The sequence below is a fragment of the Coffea arabica genome, chromosome 10e, assembly GCF_036785885.1.
Source record: "Coffea arabica cultivar ET-39 chromosome 10e, Coffea Arabica ET-39 HiFi, whole genome shotgun sequence".
Classification (NCBI taxonomy): domain Eukaryota; kingdom Viridiplantae; phylum Streptophyta; class Magnoliopsida; order Gentianales; family Rubiaceae; genus Coffea; species Coffea arabica.
This window is the reverse complement of record NC_092328.1, coordinates 45,767,800-45,792,692: the sequence shown is the minus strand read 5'-3', so window position 1 is coordinate 45,792,692 and position 24,893 is coordinate 45,767,800. Positions and strand designations below refer to the sequence as shown.

The window sequence follows — 24,893 nt, the reverse complement described above, 5'->3', positions numbered from 1 at the left end:
GAATGTCTGTGAACATCATTTAATGTCTTCAAAACAAAATCCGAGTTGTTTAAGGCTGGAACTTTAGAAGCATACACAAATCACAGACAAGGTGCCACACATTTTGCCTTCAATCTAGATTTGTCATTCGTGTACATAAATACGGGTCTCCCAGTAAGAATCAAGTAATTCCTAATAGTTTCTCTAAACAAACCCTTACTTCCAAATTTCATATCAATCTCAAATTCAGGATTTTTCATAAACTTCTTCATATCAAAGTTAGTATAATTCATCTTTACCTCTTCGATTTCCTCGTCAGACGACCCATGATTGCTGTTGAATTCCATCTCCATTCCATCATTTAAAAATGGATTTTCATTGCTAGCATTGGCTGCCCATGTTTGCTGTGTAGTTTGGGGGCCACAGTCTTCACTTCCCTGTATAGTTTCAGGGACATTGGCATTTTCGTTTGCTGCTTAACCTAGAACTCCTCCTCAAATTTGAACTTTTTGATGCTTGAATTCCTACTTGGCTTGGTTGCTCACCTGGCTGCATTTCACTATCTCCTTCACCAACATCAATTTCACTTTCTGGCTGCCTTTCACTTGGCTCAGCATGAGTTTCATGTGGTTCACCACATTGTGTTAGAGGCTGTTACCTACTTTGTATTTTATACATGTCATCATCTCTATAATAATCTGTGTAATGTTCAAATTCCCTCTCATCACATGTTCCATCACCATCACACTCGCCTCCTTCTCCCTTATTTTCAATTCTCTCTGAGTCAATCGGTTCACTATCTCCAAAAGTTGAGTGCAAGCCTGCTGCAATTGTAGATGTATCACCTTGGTCAGTAGCTCCATGCACTGTTTGTTTCTGTATAGTGCTATCTTTCCACTCTAAAGTAGCAAATGATCGCGGAATATAATCCCTTTTCTTCACATATTGTGAGGTTTTCACAAATTTACTATTACATGCATTCATTGTTTGACCTTGCTCCCCATCATCAATTCCTGAATTATCACTGTAGACTTGTGCACATCTGGTGGCTTTACGATGGTCTTTATTTGAATTTTTAACACCTCATCTTCTGGAACATGGTCGCATATCACTTCCATCAACTTGAACTGCTCCACCCAACTACAAAACTGTCTGATATGCTCGTCAGTTTGGAGTTCTCTCAATCCATTGTTGATATCACTTCTTGGATCAAGATAATAGCACAATATGACATCGTTGTTGTAGCCACACTTTTTCACCATAGCATTAATCTCATGCATTGGCATCCTATCGCCATCACAAAGATCAAAATAGTCTACCTTCCTACCAACATAGCTCTTATATTTATCCCCTTCAATTCTACCACCATGCTGCGTCTTAATTGAAAATAATGAGCATCCATGCTCTGCATCACAAAGATCAAACAGTCGCAGGTATTGTTAATTGATAGATATCCAATCTTTTAATAAAAACTATAATCTGAAATTAATTTTTAAGTCTTCAATATAGGTTAATTTCTAATCCCCACACAAAACCTTAATATTATATCTCAGTTAGTCAACGAATATAACAAAATTCGCATTTTTTCTACCTAATTAATTTAGCTTAACGACATGTGAATGTAGGACCCCTTCTAACCTACCATAACGACAGAAGGGATGGTCATTCTCTCATGTCCCTTTCATGCCCCCTTTGTTATATAAAATAACCCATTAAACCCTAAAACCTCTTCGACATTTTTGCATTTCGTGTTAACATTTCCAGACTTTGCACTATCTTTTACCAACAATCTTCTTCACCAAAACAAATTTTATAAAAACTTACCATACATCGTGTACGGATCAACAAACTCATCCCTCGGTTGCTTCACCCAGTCCATTAAAATCACTATCTTCACAATTTCCTTGGCTTCTCGTGTTTTTGAGATGGGTTTAGGCTGTAAATCTCGTTATTTGCTGTTTTGATTTGGTTTACAAGTGGTCACAGCCACTATTTTTACCGCCGAAGAAAATGAAGTCAATCTATGGGAGGAGGTTGGTCAACTTTGGGAATGAAACAATCTATGGCTTCACTTGTTCCAATAACCTTTTGGATATTTTTGCCCCTTTACTATATTCCTCCACTCTACATTGCCCATGCCAACGGATGAGAAACCGCTGAAAATCAGTAAAATGACTCTGTTGGTGCGTTTTTGTGAGTTTAGTGACATTTTGGGCCACAAAAAAGGTTTGGTGACCAAAGGGTGCCATTTTTAATAGTTTAGTGATCTTTTGGGCCATTCACTCTTTTTGTTAAATCTCCTACCCTACCTTTCTGACCTCCAACTCCCAAGGTCAAGATTTGAACAAATGTTTAGAATTTATTCATTTAGCTAAGACATTTAGTTTATTTTTATCCTACATATTTTTGTGGTATAAATCAATGACCATACATTTCTATAGTTGTTTAAGAAGTAGAAAATGTCAAATTCGTTTCTATTTATATCCTTCTTTAGGCACACATGAGTATGACTAAAACTTTTGGTCCCGAAAGAGAAGAAACAAAGCATGCCAAATAACCTTCATATATTTGGTCTAATATTTTTTTTTGTTTTAAAAAAACCTTCGCCAAATGATTTAAGAAATTAATTAGTCGTTTAAGAACTATATACCAGAAGATATTACATGAGTTTCACGTAAGAATAGAAGAAATTCACAATTCTTAAAACAAGATCAAAATTAGCATATTTCTTTCTACTTTTGTATGTAATTTTTTTTTTGGGTTAGCCATCTGTGCTATCGTTTGCTTATTTTCACTGTTGTACATTTATCATACAGTCCCTTTCTATTTAACATCAGATAGTTAGGATAATTTTACTTTTCTATTATGTTGAGCTCCTATTTGCTTTGTCTCTTTTTTCTAAGTATAAAATCATACCATTATTCCAGGGGGTTGGCCTTTGGCTCGATAGAGAAATACCCTGTGTACAACCCATAGTAAAAAAAAAATTTACTATAAATACCCTGTGTACAACGGTTGGGTCTTGTCAACCATGACAATGTCTACAAGTAGATGGCTAGGTAGAGACTAAAGCAGATAGTGAGAAACACTCTTAAATGTTTTGTACACCAAGTGTTTGTAGAATTGTCCTTGTAAACTCCGTTGTGAAATACAAGCTCGGCCATTTTGCTGTACATTGTGCTTGTGTTCCTTTATTTTTGCCTAAGTATTTGCGTTGAATACTTGTAAGCAAATATGGTTGTGAGGGCTGACTGGTAGTGTGGCTTACCAGTGCCATTACATGGGTGTTTTGTTAGGGAGAGTAAACACCTTGTAACAATAGGTCAAACGCCAGCTAATTGCTACTATTAAACTAGATGACATTGTTGTTGACGAGGACTCTGAAATGTTCCGGTATAACAGCCTTGATTATATAACCTATTTCTCTACTTCGCCTTAATAACCTATTTCTAAAAATAGGGAGTAAAATAACAAGTTTGCCTTTCAATTTGCTTTAGGATCATGCCTGAGCACATTCTGGAGCATGACATGATTGGAAGCTGGTCGATCCAGAAACAAATCAAATAATTGGCTTTGAGGACCATGCTGAAATGCCCAGTTATACCTATAAACTATGATTTGATCTACCTATAAACTATGATTTGATCTATTTAGAGAGTAAATTAATCAATTTGACTATCACAGGTCGTAATGCCATGGGACATAGCAAAGGCAGACAATGCTGCTGCTGCTGAAATGGATCTTGAGAACTAGGTCATCCAGCTTGACAATGCTGCTGTTGAAATTTAGATGGACCTTGTCCCTACCAAGATCCTATAAACTAAGTATCCAGTTGTTAGAGAGTAACCAATTTGCAACTATCACAGGCCTATGGCAATGAACCAAAATGAACCTGGGATCTCGTGCCTTATACCTAGAATGAACCAGAGATCTAGTGCAACATATTGCTATGATGTATGAACATTTTAATGTTGGTATTGTATATATTGGGAGTTTTTCATATCTACTGTAAGCATGTTACAGCTTGTTAAAGCTTGTTTGCAATAAGGGAATGAACCAGAAATCTAGTTCATTATAATGGTACTAGGAGAGGATCGGAGTTAAAAGCATTGTCATGAACAGTTATGCCCAGGATTGCCCATGTAGCCAGCAGTAGTATTTTTTCAATAAAAATTAGAATGTTTTCATTGTGAAGTTGTGGCGGCGGGATCCTAGTTATGCTATAATTTAGGTATAAAATTAGATAGATAAGAAAATTGCTTTAACAAAAGAAATAATACTAAAGCGAATAGCATAGTAATACAAATTATTATAAGCAAACCTATATTAATGTTTAATGCGTTTTATTACTTGTGAAAAATAATAAGTTGCATAATTTAAGTTACATTCATCAAAAATATATCTTTTTGTGAAAAGCGTAATGAATGTACCAAGATGTTAATCTTGTTACATGACAAGTAAAGTACCTACATACATTGCCAATCTTTGTCGAAAAGAGTTTATGAAATACTTTAGTACCTAACCAAAAAGAAAAAAGCAAAAAAAAATTAAAACATATTCCATGCTCCTAGTTTTGAGCCGTCATCACATTAGAATGATACCTCTTGCCAGCCAATTTTTCTCAAACATGAAAGCTACAGAAGTATATAAAGAATGAAAAGGTAGAAGACATCACATGCCATACACCTATAAATCATACAGACCATATCTTTTGTTCATGGCACTATTCATCGTGGTGCGATAGACCAAAGACAAATTAATAGTGATGAAATTTGTTAGTACCTAGAAAGAATTCAACGAGGCAGATTAAAGAAATCTTTCATTCAAACGAATACATCATGAATGAACAATAAGACATTAATTTATAGTACAAGAAAATTGTCTCTTCTATTTGTAGAGAAGTTCTGTGATAGAAATTCAACCTTTCTAGACATAATTCATAATCAAACACCACCCCTAATAGCAAAAGCCAACCGACAAAGCGGTAAACATAAGATCTACCATCCAGAGCAAAAAAAAAAATCAGAATAACATGAAAGCCAACTGCAGTTAAAAGATTACTTAATACCCTTTTTGAAGGTGATCAATAAAATTAGAAATATAAATACAAATAAAGATAAGAAATTAGCCATAACAAGAAGGAAAAAGATAACCTCAACGACAATGACAAAATCTCTTGGCATTTTTTCTGCTTCATTGTCCCAAAAAACTGTAACTGTTTAAGTTTGAAATCTTAAGAATGTAATATACTCATATTTTAAGTAAAAGATTTCCTCAATAGAATAATAAATGAAAACCCCAACAATTCTCGTCAACTTGCAATGAGTTTAAATTACCCATGTTTTAATAACAATGTCGAATAATATTCTAAACCTTGTTAAGACATGTAAAAATACACTCCCATATACACCCATATGAGCTTAAATCATACATGTTCTATGACCGAAAAGAAAAAGTGCAAGAAAATGGAATGCATTGAGGAGGAAAAAACAAAACATAATCATTAGCTTGACTTAAGGCTGAAACAAACAAACACCGCTGTCCAATTTTGTGGTACGTGATAAGAATTCAACAAATTAGATGACAACATATCTCTTGTTCGAATCAATCTCCTATTTGAAACAATAGGACATCAATTTAACAAAACACTGCCAACTCTTTTCTTAAGAAGTTTATTGATAATATCATATCCCTCCTATTTAGACATAATTCATAATCTAAATACAAGCCTTAGAATCAAAAACCACAACTTGGTAGCAGAAATAACATCTAATATTCAGAGAAAAAACAAAACTAACTTCAAAATCACATGAAAGGCAACTTCAGCTACAGAGTTTTTGAATATTCTTCTTGAAAGTGAACCTTTTTTCTAGCATCCTGCCTAAGAAATAGAGAAAAGAAAATATTTGAAAGGATTGTAAATTCAACTAAGAGAGTAGCAGATAATGTTGATCTTGATTCCTATCTTTTGATGTTTACAAAACAAATGGATGATACTAATATTTCTTTAAGATATACTTTCAATTATGAAGTTATTTGATTCCATGAACAAGTACAAGTGATAGAAGACAAAGGTTGCTGAAAACTGTCGGACACTCAAAAAGACTGCATCGGACGTCCGACAACCATTGAGTATCTTCGGACGCAGAAAATCAGCCTACCGGACGTCCTAAGGAATTGAAGAAAAATTTCCAGTTTTACATCATACCTTCGGACGCAGAAAATCAGCCTACCAGACGTCCGATAGAATTGAAGAAAATTTCTCAAACTCTCTGCCTGCTGTCGGACGCAAAAAACAAGAGTACCGGACGTCCGACACTCCAACGGCTAGTTGACTCTTCAGTTACTTTCTATCCGTTGGAAACTTTAATGAGGCACTTTCTTGATCTTATATAAATAATGGTTGGTCAGATAGTTCAAATAACTTTGGCACACTGAAGATACAAAAGATCTAGAGTGATTTTAGTGAGAAAATACTCTTCAAAAAAGATTTGTAATCTTAGGGGTGTGAGGTTCATTGTAATCTTTTCATTTGTGAGTGAATACTTCATGAGTGTAGCTCTGTGAGGGTTGTCCTGAGGGATAGTAAAACGTCCTGACTTGACCGAGTGGAGTTCGGGGCAAGGAGGAGGTGAACCTTCCTTTGTACACAAGAGTGATTGTAATTCATCAACTTGAAGTAGTTTATTTGAATTAACCTACAAGCTCAAGAGGAGTTGGGTAGTTAATTGGTTTGCAATTCTTTTCCTTTATTTATTTACTGTTATATTGTGATATTTTAATTGCTTATCGATTGGCTTTTCGATTGGTTGTTTTCGATCCTTATAATTGGTATCAGACCTTAGTCTCCTAGAGATTAAGCTCAATCGGCTTTGGAGTAAAAATGACAACCAATAATACCATGTTTTTTGAAGGACATTCTGTGATTAGACCACCTATGTTTAATGGGTCAAATTATGTGAGTTGAAAAGAAAAAATGATTATATTTTTGTAATCAATTGATATTGAATTGTGATTTATTATTAGTGAAGGTCCATATGATGCCTCTCTTATAGATAAAAATACTCATAGTTCTAAATCAAAAACTAGAAATGAATTAATTGTTGTGGATAGAGTTCATCTCACCTTAAATGCAAAAGCCATGAATGTGTTATATTGTGCATTAGACTCAAATGAATCTATTAGAGTCAAGGGTTGCAAGTCAGCTAAAGAAATTTGGGACAAATTGAAAGAAATTCATGAAGGTAGTGAGAATGTTAGAGAACAAAAAAAATCTATTTTAGTTACTAAATATGAATCGTTCAAGATGGAATCTCATGAAAATATTGATGAGATGTACTGTAGATTCAACGACCTCATTAAGGATTTAGAGGTGTTGGAAAAAGAATATTCTCTAGGTGATAAAAATAGAAAAATTCTGAATGCCTTACCCAACGATTGGGAGAGTAAAGTGACTGTCATTGAAGAAGTTAGAGATCTAAATTCATTACCTATTGAATCTCTTATTAATTCTCTAATCTCTTATGAGCTGAAACTCAAATCCAAAGTGCAAGAAGAAGAGGATGCGAAAGTAAGAAGGAGCATTGCTCTAAAAGCATCACAAGCTGAAGATGATTCTGCCTCCCTAGATGAAGAATATGCGAAAACTGATGATAGTAATTTAGCTCTCATCACAAATAGTTTCAAGAGAATTCTCAACAAACGAAGGTTCAGAAAAGGAGGAAATAGTAACTCATTCCCAAATCAATTCAGTAATACAAGAAACAAAAAGAAGCAAGAGTTCTATAAAAAACAAACTGATAAATGCTTCGAGTGCAGCAAACCTGGACACTACATGTGTGAGTGTCCAATGAAGAAGAGGAAAGGTGAAAGAAAACCAAGATTCAACAATTTCCAATTCACATGGAATGAATGCAACTCCGAAGGTGAAATTGAAGAGGAAGAAGAATCTGCTCAATTGGCTTTCATGGCCATTGGAGATGATGAGGTAACATCTTCTAACTCTCAATTTGATAGTGATGATGAAACTGATGATGATTTTGAATCTTTCATTATAAAATTGCATGATAGTTTGAAAGAATCTTTTGCTAGAAACAAGGAATTAAAACATAAAATCAGTTTTCTTCTTCAAGACAATGCACGTCTTTTTCAAGAAAACAAAAAACTGAAAACTGAAAGTGATTTCTTGACTGTTTTACACTTTGAGTTTGATAGAAAAATAAAACTTTGTGAAATGTTCAAAAAGGAACAATGTGATTTGATAAGGAGGATGGATAATGTAAATGAATTGCTCCAACATAAAAAATAAGACTGTTTTTAAAGTAATAAATCAAAACCTCATTTTAAGATAAATTCTGCTGTAAATGAATTTGCTGTTTATAAGAGAAAACAAGTAAGATTTATTAAATTTGTTCATGTAAATAATTCTTTAGTTATTTTGATAGAGCAATTATTTGGCACATTTTGTAGTGTTATTTGTCCTAATTTTGGCTATTTACTGTGCTAAGTATTGAGGTTTAACTTATATCTCATATTCGTATGAATTATAGGTGGTCGGCATTAAAAATGATCTCTTGAGGCAAATTTACAGAAGACCCTTCGTCTCAGAGCGTGGCCACGCCTTAGAAGGTGGACGTTACCGAAAGCCGGACCCCGGTCCACGTGAACCCGAAGCATGGGATCACAACTCTTTGCTCCAGACTTTTGTTCCAGACGTCTCTTTTTACTTTTCTTTTGGGCGGCGGCTATAAAGGGAACGGGAGGAAAATTTTTAGGGGTCGTCTTATTTCTTTCTTTGTGTCTGTCAGACGCTCTTCTTTTCTTTTGTTCTCCGTCTGCCGCAATTAGATTAGCTTTGAGTTTTCGTTTGCTTTTCGGTCAGGCATATTTCGTTCCTTTAGCTTTTGTCTTGTACGGCTTTGACTCCTGGGTTGTTACTCTTGTTTGAGACAATTCGCGTTGGTTTTCTGCTTTGCGATTGCGACCCCAATTCTTCAGCAAATAATTGAATGAACTCAATTAAACCACACGGGATTGACACGATGAAGAGCGGCTAATTTTCTCCTCTACCCAAAGGTTGACGCGAAGGCGCGGTCCATAATATCTGTGAGATCTAATCGAATCTTCATTATTTTTTTCAATTTATTGCTATTCGTGCGTTTCCTGAATTAATTGTTCATGGGTATTTTATTAATTGAATATCAACGGCCGGGTATTTGATTTAATTTAATAGTCTACTGCCACGTTAATTAAATAGAATCCGTAATTGTTCATTTAGTTAACACCTCGTGGCAACCACCATAATTGATTTTATGATGGGAAAACGCAAGATCTAGGTTAAATAAACCCTCTTAGCGTGTTTATTGGTTAGGGTTGGTTTCTTCTAACTTTAATGCAATTGGGTAATTAAATTCCTACGGTCGTACCTAGGGTTATTATCTGGTTAGGGAAGCAGTCAATGGTCGTACCTTGACTGTCGAAAAGGTAAGGAAGAACTGGTTGTCAGAGCTTATTGATAACTATAACCAACCGAGTGATGAATGGGTGAAATATCTTTGCATCGATGATCATTTAATTGGACCGTGCCTGAGCAGTTGATCCTTTGGGTGGAATTTTGTTAATTGCTATTTTTAGTGAATTGTGCTTTGTGAGTTAGTTTTAAATTTTGTTTGTTTTATTTTATTTTATTTTTATTTGCCTCCCATTGAAAATCCCCCAATTTCGTTCTACTAATTTGGAAAGAAATAATTTCCTACCTGCTCCCTGTGGAATCGACCCTACTTGCCATTGTACGCAAAATTAGTATTTTTATAGACAAATTCGGTATATCGGATCAAGCAAACTCTTCGGGAACAGGGTGAATCAAGTAACCCATTGCACACCTAGGGTCCCTGCTCCAGTACTTGGATTTGTTCTATAATTATTTAATTGAGGTGGTAATTAAGACTTTTTAGTAATTATTATTGCACAGGTTCGGCACCTGTCAGTTATGTGTAATTTTTGTTGTCAAAAAGGTCACATGAAAAGTAATTGTTATGTGAGAAAAAATATGAGAAGAGGCATGAAATGCATGTGGATAGTTAGACATGTTGCTAACTCTAACAAGTAGGAGATATTGGTAAGATTGGTGTGATTCTTGTTCATAATATTTTTTTTAAATTTTATTTTGATATTTCTGATACTTTGAACTGAGTTTTCGCTGATATTTTTGTATATTACTGAATCTGTATGATGTCTAAAAGGGAGAGAAAAGAACTATTCTGATATAATGATAATTTACATTGTTAAACTCTCTGTGATATGTTGGTACTTCTTTTGGTATCAAGTCTCTGTGATATATTGGTAATTGCTGTATTCTAGTATCATTTCTCTGTTTTTGTTTGAAATATTGAATTCTCTGTTATTGCTGCTGCATTACGGTATGAGATTTTTATTCTCATCTTATGATGACAAAAAGGGGGAGAAATGGATGCTATGTGTAAGGGGGAACTTTTTTGAGATTATGAGTTTGGCTCTTAAAAGTTTTGGATGCGTTGATTGAGGGGGAGCTTATACTTACTTTTGTTGCTTTCCATCCATTGTTTTGTCATCATCAAAAAGGGGGAGAATGTTGATCTTGATTCCTATCTTTTGATATTTACAAAACAAATGGATGATACTAATATTTCTTCAAGATATACTTTCAATTATGAAGTTATTTGATTCCATGAACAAGTACAAGTGATAGAAGACAAAGGTTACTGAAAACTGTTGGACGCTCAAAAAGACTGCATCGGACGTCCAACAACCATTGAGTATTTTCGGACGCAGAAAACCAGCCTACCGGACGTCCTAAGGAATTGAATAAAATTCTCAATTTTACATCATACCTTCGGACGCAGAAAATCAGCCTACCGGATGTCCGATAGAATTGAAGAAAATTTCTCAAACTCTCTGCCTGCTGTCGGACGCAAAAAACAGGAGTACCGGACGTCCGACACTTCAACGGCTAGTTGACTCTTCAGCTACTTTCTATCCGTTGGAAACTTTAATGAGGCACTTTCTTGATCTTATATAAATAATGGTTGGTCAGATAGTTCAAATAACTTTGGCACACTAAAGATACAAAAGATCTAGAGTGATTTTAGTGAGAAAATACTCTTCAAAGAAGATTTGTAATCTTAGGGGTGTGAGGTTCATTGTAATCTTTTCATTTGTGAGTGAATACTTCATGAGTGTAGCTCTGTGAGGGTTGTCCTGAGGGATAGTAAAACGTCCTGACTTGACCGAGTGGAGTTCGGGGCAAGGAGGAGGTGAACCTTCCTTTGTACACAAGAGTGATTGTAATTCATCAACTTGAAGTAGTTTATTTGAATTAACCTACAAACTCAAGAGGAGTTGGATAGTTAATTGGTTTGCAATTCTTTCCCTTTTATTTATTTATTGTTATATTGTGATCTTTTAATTGCTTATCGATTGGCTTTTCGATTGGTTGTTTTCGATCCTTACAGAAAAAATTAGAGATACAAATACGAAAAGAAAAATAAGAAATTAGATATAACAAAAGGGAAAAAAAACTTGAAAGATAGTGCAGCTCTTTAAGTACATGTGGACTGCACAATTTCGAGCAACCAGTAGTTACCCACCGATAACTTCTCTCATCAAGTTTCTATACAAACCCTCCCCAATTTCAGTAATTTCTTGTTATTGGTTAGTCTTAACTTTCATCACAAAAATGATAAAGACTTCTTCACCATTTTGTAGAACTTACCACAAATTTATATCCAGACTGGCATACAAATCCAAACAACAACAGTCCTGAATTTCAACTGAAATTTAAATGCCACTAAACCATGTAACAATAGCCGGGCAAGAGATGGAGATGAATAAGAAGGGTCGAAACAGAACATTTTCCTACAAAGATCTAAAAAAAAATGTACTTAAGCTAGAAAACAATAATATCAATCACGCTTGCACCTTGTATTTTCTATATCTTGACAGCAAAAAAAAATCCCTATCCTGACTATGTTCATAGAAGAGATAAGTGGTCAAGGGCATGTTTAGTCTAGATCCATCAAAAGGTATACAGTCAGAACGAAAAATGAATCCATTAAATTTAAATATTAAATTAAGTAATTAAATAGGACCTAAGTTATCAATTAGATCCAACATAAATAAGTGAACCCAAATGTTACTTAATTTAATTTCAAAATTCAAAGTTAACGATCAAGATTGAAGTCATATTTAACTTGTTTTTCTTGGTACATTATCACATGTACAATGACTGAGAAACTTGTTTCACATTTACTTGGGAAGATTATGTTCCATATCCTCTCATTTGAAAATACTCAATGTAAGGCAAAAATTTGGATAGACCTAATTTTTAAAGATTCAATGACTCAAATCGTATCCCACCACTTAATGAAATGATGTGACGTAATTTAGACCATTGAATCTTTGAAAATTGGATCTACCAAGTATGAGTCATAATACACTTATCAATAACACTACTCAACTTATGCCTTGTTTGGATTGCGATTTTCCGTCGGAAAATTACATCGTTTTCCGTGATCATATTTCCCTATTACCTTTTTTCCTCACATACATCAAATCGCTGCAGTAATTTTTTCATGAAAAATGCAACCCAAACACAACCTACCTTCTTGACCTACTATAGAAAAGGAAAAAATTAATAGAAAGACACACCCTGTAAAACACCAAAAGTACTCAACTTCAGAGCAATTGTAGACGACAATTTTTGAACTTTCTACAAGAAGCCGTCATGGTAAAAAATCAAAGAAGTTTCAAAGCTCCAATTAATTGCGGAGGTGCATCTTATTCCTTGGACTTTACAGCACGTGATTTATCCCTAATTCTCATATTTATTCGAAAAAATAATCGCCCACAATAGCCCAAAACGTCGCCACCATGTTCCCTGGGTTAATTACATTTACCTCCCTTGAGCTTTGACTAAATAACGAATCGATCCCTGAGATTTGGACAAATAACAGTCCACCCCTTTGAATAACCAGACATTTAACAATCACCCACCTGCTATTAAGAGACGTTAGTAATTGTACTTGACAGCAGGAAAAAGAAAACTTGGAATGACGAAATTGCCCAAATTGTATCCAACTGTCATCAAGATTAATGATAGTTTCGAAAATACCCTTTTCATTAAAAATATATATATTATTGGGATTATAATTCTTTATCATTCACATCCCAATCACGTTTGACTTGCCTACCTTTATCTGTACAAAAAGAGAGAAGAAAAAGACTTCCCCCATTGCCTACCTTTATCTGTACAAAAACTCTCACTTCTTTTTTCACGCTGCTCCTTTAGCCTAGTAGCAAGAAGCTTCTGATACTCAGCTGCTTTAGACTTAGCCTTTGCAATCTTCTTCTTCTCCTGAGCAATTCTTGCTCTCTTTCTCTAGAGTGTCAATGGGGTAACCAACCTCTGAATCTTGGGAGCTTTGCTAACCTTTTTACCAGCCTTTGTTGTGAAAGTCCTCCTGTATACTTTCTGACATCATTTTCTTTTGACAGATTGAAGAGCTTTCTGATTTTCGAAGCCCTCTTTGGACCTCTCATCCTTGGCTTCTCAATATCAGTGAGTCCAGGCAGGTCATTTTCACCCTTCTTGACAATGACCAAGTTCAGGACAGAGAGGTCGGGGCTAACAAACATACCCCTTGAACTCATCGCCAAGGGCATCGCCACTGACTTCCTGTGAGATCCTCTTGTCCCAAAATATGCGAAGTTTTTGGTCATCGTCAATTTCAAGCTTTTTCTGGCAACTTGTGGTGGGATTCGTGATGTTGAACTTCATGATTGAAGCAAACGAGTGGAGGCTGCTGTAGAGAAGAAATGCTTTGTCTTCTTTCTCTCTCTAAAAATGATCTGTGCCTCATTCTGCTGATTACCCAAAAACTAAACCTTGCTAGCTAGGTACAGCAGGGGGGAACGACACTGCCTTATTCAGCTCCCAGCAACAACACTGCCTTATTCAGCTGTGCTTTCCAATGATTCGGCCAAACAACCAATACCCTGGTATACATTTCAGAAGCTCTTGGATACCTACCCATCCATGTATAGCCCACCTAAATTGTACAAAGCATCCAAATGCCCAGGTTTCAAATCAATAGCCTTCTGAAACTCCTTAATCGCATTATCATCATCCCCCATAGCCATATGCCCATCAAATGCCTCCTCCCTTGACCTTGCCCCATCTGCCCTCGACCTCAAAACACCCAATTCCTTCACAAAAACGTTAGAGCAATTCACAAAATTTTAGCTCAGCAGCTCATATTTTCACTTAAACCTGCTCATGTGATTCACAATTCGCAATTCTTTCTCATTGACTCAAGTTGCATGCTGTTCTTGACAACCATTCAGCCTACCTACTACCTAATCATACAGATTAATAATATCCCATATTAACAAAAGAAAACACCCAAATAACAACTTGAGCTCAGTTAATCACAATTTCCAAAAATAAAAAAAATTTGACATAAATTATTAGAATTTCATATAGGAAACCAAAAATGAATGAAAAGATAAAAGGAAAGAGAGAACCCACCATGGCTTTGGTCTTGGAATAGAAAGATCCAATAAAGTTGCAGGTTTTTCCTCCTCTTTAAATCCAACACCCGACCCGAGTGGATGACCCGTATCAGACTAAAAAATGCACCCGGTAGCATAACGAATCAAGATCAAACCTTTCTCCCTGCACACGTCAGCCAACGTCAGCTCGCCGACAACGTTGGTTCGGATCTTATCAACTTTGTGGGACACGCACTAGTCGACGTTGGGACGACTCGTGACGCCGGCAGCATTGAAGACATGGGTCGGGTTAACACTAACAATAATATCTCAGGCCGACCTGACCCATATGTGTAATTGATCCCTTGAAGATAGTACCATGCTTGGACCTCCAATAGCTTTTCGACCCTACAGCCTTTGTTGTGAAAAATTTCTCCAGCCACAATATGTTGATATGTAGACAACGCACTGCAGTTTTTGAGTTTTATCTTGGTGGTTTAAGGATTAAGCAACCATAGAAAGATCGAATTTCATGGAAAGAGAGTTCAAGAACAGTGAGAGTGTAATACGATAATCTGATGTTGGGATTGTGGGGTTGAAAGTCGCTATCTGTATTGTTTCCCGCCTAAAGGCTAAAATGGCAAATACATATTTCTATTTTTATGTCTTTAAAATTTGACGGAAATCGATAAGGGTTGTTCAGACTTTTGGCTATTTCCGTTCCATATAACTGACAAACTTAATGTGGGAGAGTTATTTGTTATTTGTCCAAATATTAGGGATCGATTCGTTATTTGGTCAAACCTCAAGGGAGGTAAATGTAATTAACCTCATAGTTTCATAGATCACATCCGTGCCAATAAAAGCATCTCTAGTAGAAGTACTAGCTTTCTCAGACGTCACCCACCTCTGAAATTACGAAAAACACCCTCTACCCTTGCTCATATTTTCCATTGCCACCTCAACTCAACTGCCACAGCATTCACCCCGTGATCGACACTTTCCTGCAAGACCCTTTAGAGAAAACTGTAAGATTTTGTTAATTTTTTCTTTCAAGAAGCTCATTTCTTGCTGCTGCTAAAGAGAAACTTATTTCTGGGTTTTTCTTGGTGCTCATTTTCAATTAAGTTTTTGGTTCATTACTTTAACAATCCTGTCTTTTTGGGTTTTTTGGTCTTGTTTAAGCAATGGTGCTAAGTTAAGTCGAATTTTCAGTTTATTGAGAGTTAAGTTCTTGCTCTGCATTCAAGATGGTCAGTAATTTTAATGTTTATTGGCGATTGAGGCCTGCCTTTATTGATGTTCTGAGTTTTGGAAAGTTGAAAGCTAAGGGGATGTTTAAGAGCTGGTTTTTTCAGTCATTTAATGGGATTATTGTGGTTGGATCATTGCTATTCTTTGTTGCAGCTATAAGTTCTGGTTATTTTTTCATGTTTCCAACTTTTCAACCAGAGATGAATAATCCTGAAAACAGAACATCACCTGAGTTAGTTATTGATATGAATAGCACATCTACTGAGATAGATGTTGATATTGATAGTGCATTACCTGATTTAAATGGTGAATGCAATGTGTTTGACGGAAGTTGGGTAGCTGATGATAGTTATCCTTTGTATAATGCATCAAATTGTCCTTTTGCCGAACGTGGATTGTGCCCATAGTTAAACTATGCTCGGAGGATGTGGAATGTGGCATTAGGAAATGGAAGAATGCTGTTGTTGGCTTTATACTTAGGCCATTTGTCCCTTTCTCCGTTGTACAGCAATTTGTCAACTCTAAATGGAAGGACATAGGTAAGGTTGAGGTGACAGTGTTGACTGTTGAGGAAGGGGGTGTATGTGTTCAATGCTGAGACTGAAGAAAGTAAGGACCTGGGCTTGGATCAATCTCCTTGGCCGTGGGGAAGTAAGATGCTGTTTCTTAGGCCATGGAGTCCAAATTTGGATTTGCAAAAAATTGATTTCAAGACTACTCCTGTGTGGATTCATCTCCCTGGGTTGAACTTACATTACTACATCAATGAAGCTCACAGTAAGCTTGTGAGTTTTGTGGGTAAGCCCCTATACGCCGACCAACACACTGCTCAGCAAACTCGAGTCTCATTTGCTAGAGTATGCGTTGAGCTATCTGCTCGATGAGCATGGAGGCTTAATGGGACAAGAGGTTGAATATGAGTGGGTTCCTGCCTGCTGTAATAAGTGTAAGTGCTTGGGCGTGGAATAAATAAGTGTCCTGCAAATCCAAAAGTGGCAAAGAAATGGATTTCCAAAAGTAGTGCAAAATGACCAAGATGAACAGTTGAATGGGAAGATGGTTGAACAAACAGACGAACACTTGGATGAACAGTTAGTTGAACAAATGGACAAGATTGGTGGATACCAGTAAGAAGTTAAGAGTTCTAACTTGCAGAATTCTCCTGTATCTAGGCATGTAGTTTCTGGAGTAGGAATTCTTGAGCATTCAGGTTCTCATTCTGTTGATATGAAGGTGGATGGGTGTTTCCCTGGCACTCTGGAGGAGAATAATATTCCTATCCAAGGGATTGAGATTGTGATTCTTGTGGAGAATGTCTTCTCACCCTTGTAACTATAAGTGAGGGTGCTAAGGTGGAATCTAGTGCAGCTGAAAGTGGGAGTAGTGCTCGTCAGAAGCACAGAGGTAAAAGTAGAAAGTCCTCCTCTCATAAATGAAAGTGCTTTGTTGAACATTAGAGGTCTTAACAGGCTTGTTAAACAGATTGCTATACAGAAATTGGTGAATAGTACCTCTACTGATATTATTGATAATGAAGAAAATAAGTTCAGCTACAAAACATTAGTAGCATTTTTAATAAAATGTTTGCCGGGAATGGTCTGTTCTGCATAATGCTTCTGATTGTCATGCTAGCAGAGTTCTTTTTTGTTGGAAGGAAATAAATGTTAAGTGTCAGTTTCTGGATTCCCACAGTCAAACCATTTCTTTTGTTGTTTCCCCAGTTTGTTTGAAATTGTCTTTTGTTCTTACTATTGCATATGGTATGAATAAGACAGAAGATAGAAGAGCTTTATGGGATTGTCTCAGGGGGATAAGGTGCAAAGTTGGAAAATTTTCTTTGGTTAATTCTAGGGGATTTTAATGCCACCAGAAATTCTGAAGAAAGGTTGGAAAGTGTGGATTTTGATTTGCTGGCTATGGATGACTTTAATCAATGTATTGATAACATTAATCTATAACAAAATTGATACTCCCTCCGTCCCACTTTGATAGTCCTGTATTCCTTTTTCATCTGTCCCAAATTGTAGTCCACTTTTCAATTGAATAATGTAGTTGTATTTTAATTTTCCTAAAATACCCTTATTCAATGTAAGTAGTTGTTACTATAAACCTACCCCATTTAATGAGAGTTGATTCTTTTTTTACCATCAATTCAAGTTCCCATAAAGTTGTACCATATTTAATGTGAGGGTATTTTAGGAAAATAGCAATCTAAATTTACTTTTCCAACAAAGTTAATTACTTTTTCTTAAACTGTGTGAAAAAAGAAACAGGACTATCAAAGTGGGACGGAGGGAGTAGAATGTTTGTGAATGATGTTTGGCTTTCTAAGGTAATTAAGGCAGAAGCTGAAATTTTTCCACCAAATGTGTGTCTGATCATTTCCCAATGTGTGTCTCAATTATTGATTCTATAAACTTTGACTTTCATAGTTTCTGGAAACAACATGAGACATTTTTAGAAGTTGTTGCTGGTTGCTGGCCTGAGTAAATAGCAGGAAATGCTGTAAGAACTATTTCTAAAAAGATGAAATGTGTGAAGTCTGGTTTGAAGAAACTAAAAGAGCAGTTCAATGACTTCACTAGCAGAGTTTTGGCAAAGAAGGAACAGCTAAATATTATGCAGAGGCCCTTACAAGGGAATCCTCTAGTTGCAGAGCTTATTCAATTGAATAAAACTGTGACTGTTGAATATGCAAATTTGTTACGTGCTGAAGAAAGTTTTTATGAGGACAAATCCAGGGTTCAGTGGTTGAATATTGGTGATAGAAACACCTCTTTTTCCCATAGGAAGGTCAAAGGATACAACAATGCATGCTTGGCTGTTACAAAACATTTTCACAGCATCTAAATTTCGGCAGGATTTAGTTTGAAAATTTGAATCCAAAGAAACATATAATGGATTTTTGTTGGGTCTAGGACCTCTAGGTCTAGGTAATTCCGAGCTCCATTGACATATGCCTACATGAATTTAACGCAACGCAACCATGCCAAATTATCAATAGTAAAACGTTAAATATTCATTCATTTTTTCCCTTTTCTTGGTAGAATTCATTTACAGATTGAAAAAAAGAAGACACAAAATAATTATGTCTCTTTAATCAGGCACACCTCAGCTGAAAGCCCTTTTGTCTTGAAACGCATCTGTTTGCATTCCTCCAACCTCAATACTGGTTGATGTAGGTGTAATGCACTCCAATGCAACCTCTTCTTTAGTCTGATTTGATTTTTCTTCATTTGCATGGATTTTGGTCTCTTTATTCTTGCCCCACAAAAAGCTATATAGGCCAGCCACTACTAGAACAGCCCCCAGAGCACTGCTCCACAAATCATAAGCAACAAAAATCAGAGCCCCGTTGAAGAAGTAAGTTTCAATAAGTACCACTGGAGTAAGCCTCTTCGAGGTTCATCGAGTCGCATGGATGTTGAATTAGAAAACTAAAAGTTCGGGAAAAAAAATTGCTTTGACTAATCTACTTGGAAAAGAGAGAATCCAATTTAGTTACAGTATATATATAAACAAACACACATAGATGTGACATTTGGTTATGCAAAGGTGGCTTACATTTTGGTAAATTGCAAAGGCAGTACAAGAGAACAATTTTATTTGGGAGCGAAAGGCAGTACAAGAAAAATTAGTAGGAAGAAAAGAATCCTACTTTCAGTATATAATATACTAAACACTATTATACAAATTGCTGTATGACTTGTGGATATGAACTTCAATCAGTCATAGTTAGGAATTATGGTTATATTAACAAACAATGATGATTATAAATATGCAGTACTCGTAAGGATTTTTTTTTCTTGCCTTTTCTTTATATTAAATCAAATATTTCAATAATACATTTTTAATGTATTTATACTTATGTTCATCTAAAATTGACAATTAAGTTGAAGAATTTAAACAACTATTTCAATTGAAACTTAATTGATAACCAATTGAAATGCCAAAAAAAAAAGAAAAATTATTATTCGATCAACTTAATGACAAATTGTTAATGGGAATAAGTGAAAAGGTAATCAAATTTGTTATCAATTAATTATTCATATGATTAAATGTATTGTGTCAAATTTGAGACCAATTATGCAAGAAAGAATAAACATATAAGAAATTAGTAGTATGAACAAATACAAAAAAGGGAAAAGAAAAGTTAATTTAGTTTTTCCTTTTTGTTTTTAGTATTACAATATTTAGTTCATAGAGATGGCAATGGGGTGAGTGTCTGCCCCGTAGAGGGAGGAATGGGGCGGGGCAAAATAGGGGAGGGGGCAATTTTTCTTCCCCTACATTAAATGGGGGGCGGGCAAGGGAGCATATCCCCTGCCAATTTCCCGCCCCAACCCCTACCTATATTTTAATATGGCATTATATATATATATATATATATATATATATATATATATATATTTGTGTGTATGACATGGCAACGGGGCGAGTGCCCGACCCATAGGGGAGGAATTGGGCGGGGGTGGGATGGGGGTGGGGGCAAAGGTCAAGGCATATCCCCTCCCAATCCCTAGCCTTACCCCTACCTATATTTTAATACATACATACACACACATATATATATATGTGTGTGTGTGTAATATAAAATAAATGCTATGTTATTGTTATCATGTAAATATATGTATGAAATAAATAACATGTTATGTTGTTATGATAAAATGATGTAATTTTTTGCTAAAACTTCAAAAGAATGATCAATAAAACTATTATTACATCTATATAAATTGAAAAGGTTAAATCAAATAAAAATAATAATGATAGTAGGGCAAGACGGGGATGGGGATTGGAGAGATGAGGACGAGGTAGGAACTAAGGGAACTTTAGTAGGACAAAGCTTTCTCTGCCTCAAAACCGCCTTGTTGCCATCCTCTACCATTACAGATAATACAATTTCAACCTAATTCATATCTAATTTCATCCTAGAATCCTCAACATTTCTATTTGAAACATAAAAGAGTGTAATGATTCAAACTCCAAATTATTGGGACTAAAATGCAAAGTCAAAATAGTTGACTAATGGAAATTGGATTTTGACCATTCATAGTGGTAGAATTTCCTTCCATTGTTCTAAATCTGCTCCAACTTAGAAACTTTGGTGATCATATTATTTTGGTCAAAATTTTAGGAACTAATTTGACACACAGCTCAAATATTAAGGACCAAAACTATATTTCTTCCTTTTTTTTTCTGGTTTATTGTAAATTTTCAGTTTGTTGGATAGATATGACAAGGTGCAAACCTGCCGCAATGAAGCGTCTCTTTAAAAATCATAGCTGAAGAGATTGCTGTTAAAATTAGTGCTAACGGGCTGAAAATGGCAGTAAATACGGGCCCTTTCTTGTCCACCACCCATACTTGCAACCAGTACGACAGCCCGGTGACAACAATGCCCTGCAATTGAGGTAAGGTAACCGGTCAAGTGTAAAGCCAACATTTTATCTACTAATTTGCGTGCAAAGTCGGAGAAAGATTGATCTCCGCCCACACAGAACAAAAATGAAAATGAAATGTGTACGGGCCTCCAACAACTTCTTCTTTTCCCTCATTTTAATGAATTTGAAATTTTAATCTTGTTCATACCCCATAAGGACTGAAGCATCTGTATACATACAAGAGCAACGGGCAGACTCTAGACGACGACCGGGATGACAAAAAGAATGGCTTGAAGCCTTGAACTCCCCTTGTCCTTTCCCCATGGTTAGCTAATACTAAGGACATCTCAGCCAGCATCTATGCCCTGCTATAGAAGGAGGGGGAAGAGAAACAGGGAAAATCTTGTCATTAGACCTAAAAATGTTTTTTACACCGACAGGTTTAAATATATAATAAATTACTGCCATTCAATTTTGGAAGTGTGGCATGCGTTTTGGGTGATAAAATTATTTTATTATGAGTGTAGGAAATATCTATAAAATATATAATTCCCAATATATAATGCTAGAGTGGTGGTAGTTGGAGTAAACACTTTTTTATCATCTTTTGAATTTCTAATTTTATCCTTGCAAACATTAGTTTCTACCCTAGTCACATAATCATATTTTGCCAATATAACTATTCATAACCACCCTAAGTATTGTAACTATCAAATCACTATAACCATATAAACCAAAATTCTTTCATCAAAATTTTATACAAATTTTTTATATGTAACAAACAAAATTGATTAATTTTAAATAGTTCCCTAATTGCACATATATTGGATGTGTTTTTATTTTTTAACACTAGTTAATCCTTATTGTTAACTTCTTAATTTTAATTTGGGAAAATGGACATTTTGGTCCCTCATCTTTGGGGTCTAAACTAATTTAGTTCCTTATCTATCACTACTAGTTAATCCTTATTGTTAACTTCTTAATTTTAATTTGGGAAAATGGACATTTTGGTCCCTCATCTTTGGGGTCTAAACTAATTTAGTTCCTTATCTATCACTATGACCATTTTAGATCCTTGTCTTAACCCAAAAATAAAAAGCCAATTTTGTCCATTATCTTAAAAGTTGTGTCCAATTTTGTTCTTTACATAATTTAAACCCTTATTTTCACAAAATAAAATCAATAGAGAACTTTTGATGAGAAATTAAAAACCCCTAATGGAGCCGATTCTGTGCACTACAAGTCTATATTTGAATAAAAAAACAAAATTTAAAAAAAAACACACACACACACATATACACACATGTACCAATGCGTATACGGTGATATATAAGGAATAAAATTGGTTACAACTCTAATAGAACTAACTTCGTTAGAAATTTTTAATTTTCTGTTACAGGGTCTAGATTGGCTTTTTGTAGTAAAAATATGGGAATAAAAAGGTCTCACTAATAGATAAGGGACTAAATTGAACAAAAATCCAAAGATAAGGGATCAAAATGGCTATTTTTCCTTTTAATTTTTAAATGAAATTGTACTCTAAGTAAAGCTTGAAGAACTAAGAACTAAAAAAAAAAAATTAACGGATATGATCATGTTTCATAATCTGGCTTCTAATTGTTTGTCGTAGATAAAGTACTTAGTGGAAACCAAGCTGTTTAAAAAGAGTGCTTTAATCATTCTGATATGATTTTTGGTTTGTACCATAAAGAGTGTTAGACTAGGATGTTCAAGTGATTAAAGTTATGTTTTAGTTCAGCTTAGATTTGGAGCTAGTGGAATTAGATTCCCGAAAGAGTAAATATGACACAATTTCCCACCCAAAAGTTGATATTAACTTCACAAGGCAAGGATACAATTAGGCATGTTAATAGATTTGGGTTTAATTTATCAAGTCCACACCCTACCCAAATCTAAACACCGTGAGAGAGTTGTAAATTTGGATAGAGTCTAATTTTCTATGATTCATTTCAAATTCAGATCCAAATCAGACCTTACATAAATCCATGTATAAATATATTTTGTATATAATAATTTTGTAAAATGATATAATATTCTGTGGCAAATCGAATATAATAAGATTTCATGATTGTTAAATTAAAGGATACTCTCTTAATCTAAGAAAACACCACCTAAACTAATATTTATGTTATTTTTTAACTCTACATATTTTAAAAATATTTTTACTTTAATTCTTCACTATATGCATGGGTGCCCATGAGATGTCCACACCCATGAGAGGTCTAGATCCGAGCTAGATCTACTTTTTTAGACCATAAGGATCCGAGTTTGGGTCTAAGTCTTGCTAAATTCAATAAAATTGGATGTGGATCAAAAGAATCCAAATCAAATCTTACCCATTGACATGTTTAGACACAATCAGTAACCCGTTCAACCTTTTTTTCAAGATAAAAATGAATATGAAGAAATTTAAAAAAGAGTAAATAAATGAAGAAATAAACAAACAACATACGCAATAGGCCACTGATAAAAGATTAAGATCCCATCCAAGTTTCCAGGAGGATATGTTCCTCTCCACAGCTGCACCATAAACTGTCGCAATCACGCAGCTGAAACAGCACTGCAACGTCGTCAGCCGAAGTTTTGCTGGGTACTGCTTGAGAATTGGAGCCTAAAAAGTTTTTTTTTTTTTTGTAAGAATAAAGAAGTTTAAAGAAAATTTATTAGTCCAAAAATAATTGGAAAAAAAAATATTTCAAAAGAAAGTAAAGACTGAGAACCTGCATGACAAGCCAGATAGCCCATGTTAAGTTTGATCCGAGCAGGAGAAGAGACCCTTTTATCCATTCTTCTCTAGTAGAAGTTCTTGAAGAATGGTCTGAGATTTCTTTGCCATGTTGTGAATACAAAGCAGGACCTTTGTAGAAAGTCACCACCATAGCCCCTGAAAGACCCAAAACTGCGCCCGACACTTTCGCCATCCCATGCCACTGGGTTATACTCAGGCTTTCAATCCTGCTTATCATTACCAAAATTAAGATGGTTATATTTTTCAGTGAAAACTTTCAATATTAATTTTGGTACGTACTTAAATTTGTGATGATACCTTAATAAGACAGCCATGACGAAAACCATGACTGGTATATTATTTGTCATGGCCGTTGCAAAAGTTGCTGAAGTGTAATCCATTCCAACGAAGTAAAGATTTAAACTTAACGTTACCCTGAAATTTGTCCCATGAAGAAGGAAAAGAAACTGCGTTAGGAGTCATGGGATTCATCTTTATTTACATGAGCTAAAGGATAAAAAAAAAAAAAAAAAAATTTGCATCAAGATAACAAAACGATTTCATACCCACACAATGACACAAAAAAGATCTTGCAGAGTACATTGAGTGTTAGTCGATGAGAACCTTTGCTGCACAAAGTATACAAGGGAAGAAAATTGAGTTAATCCATCAACTTTGGTCGACAGAAGAAAATAAAAATTTAAAAAGAAAAGAAAAGATTTTGTTTTGTATTTTTTTTCTTTTGGCTACCTTTCAAAGGAAAATGCGAAGGGAGCCAAGGCAAGTGTGGCTAATGCTTGTCTATAAGCAACAAATACAGGAGGTTTCATGCCTTCAGCTATTGCTGCTTTAGAGAATAGGGCCATGCCAGTGTAGATGAATTGAATAATCAGCATTACTATGTAAGGCTTGTGCTTTTCCATGGCTGCTGGGGAATATCGCAAGGCCATCTTGTCTGTTGATATGCGGGCGAGTGGAAACGGAAGAGGACGCCTAGGGATTAG

The 24,893-nt window shown here is 35.3% G+C and overlaps 1 protein-coding gene and 1 pseudogene across 1 annotated transcript; both read right to left on the bottom strand.

Annotated features, from left to right (window-relative positions):
• Positions 1-959: 959 nt before the first annotated feature.
• LOC113711560 (small ribosomal subunit protein eS6-like) lies at positions 960-13,848 on the bottom strand (annotated as a pseudogene).
• A 4,912-nt stretch (positions 13,849-18,760) lies between these two features.
• Positions 18,761-24,893, bottom strand: LOC113711559 (WAT1-related protein At1g43650-like). The gene is made up of 7 exons (XM_027234717.2): positions 24,640-24,893; positions 24,456-24,518; positions 24,208-24,324; positions 23,882-24,116; positions 23,614-23,772; positions 21,008-21,159; positions 18,761-19,075 (listed from the first exon to the last, which is right to left on the bottom strand). The coding sequence occupies exons 1-7, from the start codon at positions 24,837-24,839 to the stop codon at positions 18,871-18,873; spliced, it is 1,131 nt and encodes a 376-aa protein (XP_027090518.2). The 5' UTR covers positions 24,840-24,893; the 3' UTR covers positions 18,761-18,870.